We start from the raw sequence: 9,445 nt of genomic DNA, 5'->3' as shown, positions 1-9,445 counted from the left end.
GTTTTAACTTTCTTTTGATAATGCAACATGGTAAACTGAGCCCTTATCCTAGGGACCTGAAATCACGATTATCTTTTATGTCACTAATCAGACCAAATGATTAGTGACACATGACACATTTTCTGAAATTTTCAGAGATATAACATTTTAAAATCTTAAAAATATAATTAATATTTGATGCTGACCACACAGCTACTCTCTTAAAAGAAATGTCTATGTCTTGCTACATGTATGCAGGCAGGGAAAAAACGAAAAATTCCAAAACCAATACCAGTCTTGTGTACAAATTAGAGGTATATATTAATATGTATCATATAAAAAAGAACAATAATATAGTCAAGTATATATAATTAAATACTCTTAAAAATGCGTCAAATAGAAGGGAAATGAGAACAAGAGGAAGGAACACCACACCACCTCATATTATATATCTAAAAACTATTAATCACAGCAAATCACCATCAAATTGAAAGACAAAACCTTCCCCATGGTCTCATTCCCTGAAAGGAAAGAAATATTAGGACAAAACGAAAAGGTTTAAGAAAAAGAGAGTGGGTAAAAAGCTATTTTTTCAGACATTTTGAGCAAGGAGAAGAGAAAATTGCACTGTCATGTAATTTTGATAGAGATCTTGGTTGTAATATGAAGTATTCTCTTGGAAAGTTATAAAGCTTTCATAATATTAACGGGATTACTATTGCGGAATGAATAAAATTGAAAACAGTTTTTCTATGATATATACATGAATATAAATTTATCCTTATAACATGGAACTCTTTCTTTAATCATTTAGAGAAATAAATTTTACACAATCACACTGAAGTTCAAAGTAAATACGCTTTATCTATTTATAGGCTGCTGGTTCGGATCTGCTTTATTGAAAAAGATGTATTACTGTAATCCAAAGGTCTGATCATCCTAATAATCTTCACCTGAACTATATACCTCCTCACTCTCTTCATACTTCCTTTTCTGGCCTGGATTCTTCTGAACAGGCTCTCCATACTTCAACTTCTTAGAAAACCCTTGCCTGGAAATAAAATGAAATAATTTGAATCAAATGAAATGAGTTTAATGACCAATCAAATTCTAATGTTGACCAATGCTTAAAGAAAAATCCTATTGATAAGTTGATCTGGAAGGAAGACAAATAGGAGGAATGCCCTTGGTAGTCTCACCTGTATTACGCAGTTTTAACAAGAAATTGCATTATTTTGTGGGTTTTACATGCACATGGTGCGAACTCATCCATTTTCGGCTTTCTGTCCTTTTATATTACATACATTGATGATGTATGGCTGAAAATACAACTATCAATACTGCACACAAAATCATGTATTTGATGAATTTTTTTGTACGACATGTATATACATGTGAAAAATTATGCCTTATCTACACAAACTACGTAGCCAGGTGTCGCAAATTTTGTCTTAAAAAGATGGAGACTTGAAGGAAAAATATCAAAACCGCAACGGTGAAAGCTTCCCTCTACCCTACCCCCCCCCCCCTTCTGAGTGAGTAGCATAGTATTGTAATATAGGTCCACTTTGGTGATAGCATTCTAATTCACTTATACCACAATCTATTCTAAATTATACCATTGTATGCTTGACATTTGGTCAGCATGGTATCTGGATATTTGGTACTAAAGATGATAAAATTTATGACTGCTAGACCCTGTCATAAACTTTGTCATGTCTTATTATTGGGATTATGCGCATTTAGGAGCCACACATTTTGGTACGCGCTAAAAGTAAGAGACAGAATTTATGACAAAAGTTATGACATCCAACAGAATACAGATTCTGTAAAAAAATATAGAGAAAAGACAATGTTCAGAATACTACCACTGAGTACTACATGTACCATCTATTGAAAATGAAAAATCTAATCGCTAGAGGGTATTCATTTGTCTCGCAATCTACTATGGTATCAACGGATCAGTGCCCACCTATTTTTCCCGCGTTCGTGCGTACGGTCCTGGAGATTAGTTTAGAGTACGATATCAGACAATTTTCGTCACTTGATAAAGAGTTGCAGCGGCACTCGAAAGCTCGTGAACTTGTAAGCTAGTGAAAACTTTTTTGCGAGAGTGATCACGAATTTCCTAGAAAGCCAGTGAACACTTATTGCGAGAGTGATCACGAATTTCCTTGTTGACCATAGTAGATTGCGAGACAAATGAATACCCTCTAGCGATTATTTCAATCCGCAATAATGAACCTATTTAGTATGAAAAATCTACTATACCTTTCTAGCAGGGGGTCATTGTCGTCTTCATCGTTATCAGAATCCATTTCATCAGAATCCAACTCATCCTCTACATTGTCATCTTCCTCCTCATCATCTTCATCATTGTCATCCTCGTCTTCATCACTGTCCACTTCATCATAACTTGAAGGACTATACTCCAAGTGTTCAGTGTTGCTGCTCTCATCAAACCAGTTGTCCTATGTCAAAAGAAAGGGTCAAGGCGAAAGGTACCACTAGAATTTCAGGAAGCATGTTGTGACACATCATTTGATATCCAACCCATGTTACCTGGTGACTTTTTAGAAATATAATTTAAAATTATCACATAACAGTAACAGTTTACTCGCAGCTCATTACATTTAATCATGGTATGCCTATGATACAACCTAGTACAACACTATTTGCAGGAACAAAACTATTTTACACAAAAATAGCTCTTTGTTCAAAGCCCTCAAACAATACCCAATTAGTCAATTCTGAACCAATACTGTTCAAACAAATGTAACCTGTACTTGAAGTCATGGATCTAGCATCAGAATATGTAGTTATTTTCATTTCTAAATGAAGAGTAGTAAAATATAGAGAGCACTAACTCTTTCACTGAACAATACATTTAACTGGCACAGGTAAACCTTGTTCTAAAGAGGTATTATATTCATTTTGTTACATTTTAATGCAAAAGTGGAATATTCAAACTTACGAAAGAGTCATCATCTTCACTCCCTTCTTCCTCATTCCAAGTATCTTCCTCCTCTGATTCAAAAGGGCTGTTGGGAATTGAGAAGTTATCAATACTGGCATTCACGGAATATCATCAAAACACTACTTTATCATATACATTAAAGAATAATAACTGGAAAAAAAAAATTAAATTTTCACAAATTATACAAGAATTGGGCCTACCGATACAAAGCTATTCCCCTAATCATATCACCACAATATGGCATAACAAAGATAAATATTTTCCATCTATTTCACAAGACCTCCTTAACTGTGTCAAAGAAATGGGCATGAACAAGAGGGTCTCATTTCAGGCTACCAGTTATCGTTGCTGTCTTTTAGAGAAAGGGTTGATTTATAAGCACCATTCACCAGCACCGCACAAGACACTTGGGGTAACCTTTGCTGCTCACTTCTTGCACTTGCAAATTATTTAAATGTGGATTACAACATTTAGGGGTGCAATGATCGATAATCAGGAGCCTCTTAGCATGGGTTTTGTTTAATTGCACATAGATGTGGACACTTCGGAAAGCAAAATAGTTGATTTCCTGTATTCACTCAACTTTAGGTATCAAACTGTAATTCCTGTTCTTGGAACCTTTCTCTTTGATTACACCATTTAAGATCACAAATTGGGTAAATAGATTCTGCCATTTAGAGTGCATTTCTAACATTTTGAATGTCTGCATATGGAGATTTTTGTGTGCAAAATATAAGGAGTTATACTGTCTACTAAACATATCACTTGGAAGCAAAAAGTGCCTTTGTGGATCGCCATAGAAAATTGAGACTTTTTCAACTTTCATAATTTCCTTACTTTTTTTTTTGGGGGGGGAGGGGGAATTGATTTTTAAATTGCTTATCAAAAAAAAAAAGATTTTCCCCTGGGTTTCATTCTCCCTTAAAGAAGCTCCCATCCTGCTATCTTATCATTTTGGCAAGAAGTTTTAAACCCTTAAAGGTCAAGTCCACCCCAGAAAAAAAGCTGTTTTGAATCAATAGAAAATTAAAATAAGAAAGTTGTGGCATTTTAAAGTTTTGCTTATTTTTAACGAAACAGTTATATGCACAACTCAGTGACATGCAAATGAGAGTTGCTGATGTCCCTCACTCACTATTCTTTTGCTCTTTACTGTTACTTTATTATACAGTATTTCAATTTTTACAGATTTGACAATAAGGATCAACTTGACTGAACCATAAAATGGTATAAAAATGGTAATTCTATGTGTTCGAGGGAGGAATATAAATTTGTTTCACAGGACAATGAGAAAACTTGAATATTCCAAATGCTATATTATAAAATACAAGATAATTGGTAAGTGATGCCATCAGTCCCCTCGTTCGCACACCAACCAGGATGAGCATGTAACTTTTGTGAAACTCAGTGAAACTTTAAAATGTCTACTTTCTTAAAATGTCATAATTTTACATAGATCTGTTTTGATTTTAATGAAATTTTGAGTGTTATGCTTGCTGATTTTTTTTTTCAATTCAAATCAACTTTTTGTTGGGGTGGACTTGTCCTTAAAGGTCAAGTCCACCCCAGAAAAATGTTGATTTGAATAAACAGAGAAAATTTAATCTAGCAAAATGCTGAAAATTTCATCAAAATTGGATTGGATGTAAAATAAAAAAGTTATGCCTTTTTAAAGTTTTTCTTATTTTTCACAAAACAGTGATATGCACAACTCAAATGAGACAGTCAATGATGTCCCTCTCTATTTCTTTTGTTTTTATTGTTTGAATTATACAATACTTCATTTTCATAGATCTATTTGACAATGAACTTTGACAACTTGACTGAATCATATAGTATTAAACAATGCTCATTCCACATGTTCAGGGAGGAATTAATCATTGTTTCACTTGACAATGAGAAAAAATAGAAAATTCCATATTTCATGTAATAAAATCCAAAATAAATAGTGAATGGATGACATCATCAGTCTCTTCATTTGCATACCCACCAGGATGTGCATACAACTGTTCTGAGATATTAAACAAAACTTTAAAATGTCATAACTTTCTTATTTTGCATCAGAATTTGATGAAATTTTCAGTGTTGGGTTTGTTGGATTTTTTATTTAAATAAACTTTTTGTTGGGTTGGACTTGTCCTTTAATAGAAACATTGTATTAAGTGCTACATTAATGTTGCATGCTATTATTATGTTATTTTTATCAACTAATCTGGTATAAGAATATATCAATTTGAACAATCATCACCAACCTGGTTTCCTCAAAATAAGACTCAGATGAAGAATAGTTACTAATGGTATCACTGCTTGATGGATTCTGCAGATGTTCATCTGGCCTGGATGAATTCAGACTGGTTGGTGCCGGATTACTCAGCTGGCTAGAATGTGAACCATTATTCTGCATCGGGGCCAAGGACGAGGTCAGACGCTTCATCTTAAACTTGCGGCCATCTGGTATAATCTTGATCTTGCTCCCGTCTGGCATTGTTTTAATCATGGTGCCATCACTGAGCAATATGACCTCGATGGCCCTTACGTTAGACTTTGAACTGGGCATGGCATTTGGGTTAATATACTTTGAGCTTGAGGTGCTACGAGTCTCTGCTGGTCTTCTACTAGAGTCTCTTGTGTTGTTCTGGAGGGCTCTTTGTTCTGGCTCACCAACGCTAGTACCAGAGGTTGATGGTTGGTGGAGACATTCATCTTGCCTGGATGCATTTGATGAGGGATCTGGTGGCACGGGGGATCCACTATTCAGTCGGCTGGAGCTTGAACGAGCATCCGCAGTTCGGGCCGTGGATGAAGTCAGCCTCTTCATCTTAAACTTGCGGCCATCAGGCATAACCTTGATCTTGCTCCCGTCTGGCATTGTTTTAATCATGGTGCCATCATCAAAAACTATCATCTTGACGGCCCCTCGTCTCAAAGTGGAACTGGACGTGGCATTTGGGTCATTGCGTGTTGAGCTAGAGGGGTTTTGAGTCTCAGCTGGTCTTCTGCTAGGGCGTTCATCTGTAGATAGATAAATTTGAAGAAAAAAAATCAATAAACTGAACGGAAAAGAGACTGTATAATTGAAAAAATAAAGACTTTTTTCTCTGCTTTCCAAATAATATAGATAGGGACAATATTGAAATGAACTGAATTTATGTCCACATGGTAGCCCAAGTTGCATGGAAATAAAAAATGTGCCAAATTATTCTGGTTTTAACGCATGACAACCCGACCGGGTGTCTGGTCTTTTTCCAAGTAATACAGTAATTCATTGTCCAACATGTGCATATTTGTAATGTGGTCTTGGTGTGATTATTTTTCAGCTTAGAATTTAGGATTGCACAGCCACAGAGATTATAAAATGTGAATGTATAAACCAGATCTTCAATCAAAATCTTCAAGGATATATTGACCATTCAAATTATTTTTTTTTAAATCATAAAATCATCATTATATACTGAAACTACAGCAGCACCATAAACAATACTTTAAAATCAAATTGATATTTTACCAAAATAAATTACGAAAAAATGTGGTGGGATCATCAACAGTTCATATGATGATAAAATACTATGTTCATTGACCCTAAATGACATTTGACCTTGATCATGTGACCAACAACTTGTGCAAGACGATCAGTGATAGATGATTACCCTCATTTCATGAACTAGATCCATAAACATTCAAAGATATAATGGCAATTCAACAAATACCCCCAACATGGCCAAATTTCATTGACCTTGGTCATGTGACCTGAAACTCATGCAGGATTATGTTCACTGATGCTTGACTGCTCTTACCGGTAGGTCTAACTTTCATGAACTAGATCCATATACTTTCAGTTATGATATTTAAAAACTGAACCTTGGTTAAAATTTTTTTTATACCCAAACATAACCAAAGTTTATTGAACCTAAATGGCCTTTGACCTTGGTCATGTGACCTGAAACACACAAAAGATGTTCAGTGTGTGTATTTGAGTATTGTCAGACGTGTATCAATCAGATATGATTATTTACGTCTGGGACCGACCTTTATCGTCACCATCCGAAAGACGTGACCAGGGCTCGAACCTCTGCATCAATTTGTAACTTCCCCACAGCTTGGATTACAGGCGCATACCACAACGCCCAGCGATTCTTGATTACTCTAGTCTTATGTCCAAGTTTCATGAACCAGATCCATAAACTTTCAGTTATGATGGAAAACAACAAATACCCCCAACATAGCCAAAGTTTATTGACCCTAAATGACCTTCATCATGTGACCTCAAACTCTGGCAGGATGTTCAGTAACCATAACCATTATGTTTAAGTTTTATGAACTAGGCCCATATACTTTTTAAGTTATGATAACATTTCAAAAACTTTCAAAGGGTTAAGATTTGATGTTAACGATGACGCACCCGTCGGAAAAGCAGCACCTGTTTACAGTAGACTCGCTCTGCTATGCAGGCGATACAAAAACCTTAGATATCTGAATATAATACAAGAAGGTAAGAGCTTCATTTACCTTTGATCAATAGATTGTCTGACAACTGCTGAAATTATCTCCTATTAAAAACTGAATACAAATTTAGTCACACTTTAATGTTTAATAAACAAACCATATCCATCAACGCTAAAAAAATAATATGAAATTCATAGAATAATCAATAGGATTTTCTCATCTCCTTATAAAAACAGATAATTTTTAAGCATTGTGTAGTTTCAGATAAATGGACATAATTAGTCATAGAAAGCACTTTTGACCAAATGGGAAAACCACAGCAATTTTGAATTAAAAAATAATCATGCCAGTCAATAATACATGTTCTTGGTGAATGAATTAGAAATCAGCATTAAAAAAGAAGAAAAATTAAACAATGTTATTAGAATACCACCCAAAATTACTATTTTAATACAAAAATCAATCCATTATGTTGTACATGAAGATGTATTATCCTATCTAATAATTCAAAAGAAAAATACCCGTTTTAATCTCTCTATACTTACTGGATTTCAGATTCTTCTTCTCAAGGACATCTTTCACATCATCTACCAGGCCTTTGACCAACAGGTTAGGGCAGAAATCATCAACACGGTTGGTAGATTTAAACTCTGTGATCCCCCTGCAGATGGGACACACCATGTAATTGCGATCGGGTTCCTTACGGGATTGGGACTTGTCATAATTCTTTAGACATTTCCGACAAAAAGTGTGTCCACACGAAGTCAGGATGGTCGGCTCATCAAAGATTTCAAAACAAAGTGGGCACGACAAGTTCTGTTCTACAGCCTTCTCAGCCATTTAGAGGCCAGGGTTTAAAGACTCTGAATTTAAGGGTCTTACATGTACAGTTACAACTGTAGCAGGGGGTTCTTGACTTGAGTACACATACTATTATCACTTTATCAAAGACAGAGTAGCCAAGGTAGACACTGACAGGAATAATGCATGATTTGACTTGTCAGATCTAGTTTAGATATATAATTAGATCTAAGTTCCAATCTCATTCAAATAGTCATAGTCAGAGGAAAAGGCAGGGAAGGAAACTAACTCATCTAAGACTAAAGTCAAGCAGCCAACATATCAGATCTGCAAGTCAGCGGAAAAGCCGATGCAACGGCGCCAGGTCGCCCCGTAGTAGGGTACCGGGTGGCCGGAGTGGTTCCCAGTTGGTACGGAGAAAGAACTGAAGCTAAAAACCTAAGTTTTGCCGTCTATAGTATAGCTCTGCCTCTATAAACATATGTATTATGTAACTTTTGATTTTGACAGATTAGCATGCAAACGACAATAGATGAGCCTTAGAACTTTTTCTTGATAAGTCAACGGAGATATCAGTATCACAGCACCATTTTTTGTAGAAATCTCCCCGAGAAATCCGCTGCCACAGTTGCTCTCGATGCACTGCATGCTGCCCTTCGCAGCCCGAATTGATCTTGGCGCGCTTTCTTCCATAAATACCGGGAATCCCCCAATGGAAGTAGTCTACAGGCCAGACATGCACATACCCTAATTGAAAATTAAACGGTCTTGACTTTAAAGTCTGCAGCCTGCAGGCACAGACTCTGAGTGAAACACATGATTCGTCGCGTAAGATGAGCAAATATAAACTTGTCGTGAGCAAGAGAGGCATTCTATACATAATTGTAGGCTGTGGATTCAGATTCCGGATTCATAACTCGAGTGAAGAGTTTGCACCACAGCAGACTAAAGAAAGTGACCATGGAGATGTGGACGCTATAACACATTCGGACCTATATTTGTCCATAACAAACAACAACTACATCGATTTATGTTTCTAACTTTTTGGGGGGAGGGGGGGGGGTTACATACATACATAAGGTTACATAAGGTTCAGTTCTTGACGCAGGACCTTCTGTTCCTCTATGACCAGCTCCTGGTGATAAACAGTGACGTCTGTTAGCGGTCCGGGGAAGGAACCTTATAATCAAATTTCTGCATTACGGGATTATTACGCCACCAAAATCATTCTTTTTTTTCAAATTG

General features: G+C 36.0%; 1 protein-coding gene across 1 annotated transcript; it reads right to left on the bottom strand.

Moving 5' to 3' along the window:
• Positions 1-489: 489 nt before the first annotated feature.
• LOC121407171 (nucleolin-like) lies at positions 490-9,121 on the bottom strand. The gene is made up of 5 exons (XM_041598120.1): positions 7,945-9,121; positions 5,209-5,968; positions 2,954-3,020; positions 2,251-2,450; positions 490-1,030 (listed from the first exon to the last, which is right to left on the bottom strand). Exons 1-5 carry the CDS (start codon positions 8,237-8,239, stop codon positions 919-921), a joined length of 1,434 nt encoding a protein of 477 aa, XP_041454054.1. The 5' UTR covers positions 8,240-9,121; the 3' UTR covers positions 490-918.
• Between the last annotated feature and the right edge of the window lie 324 nt (positions 9,122-9,445).

The sequence above is a fragment of the Lytechinus variegatus genome, chromosome 2 (assembly GCF_018143015.1).
Source record: "Lytechinus variegatus isolate NC3 chromosome 2, Lvar_3.0, whole genome shotgun sequence".
NCBI lineage: Eukaryota > Metazoa > Echinodermata > Echinoidea > Temnopleuroida > Toxopneustidae > Lytechinus > Lytechinus variegatus.
This window is presented reverse-complemented; position numbering and strand designations above follow the sequence as displayed.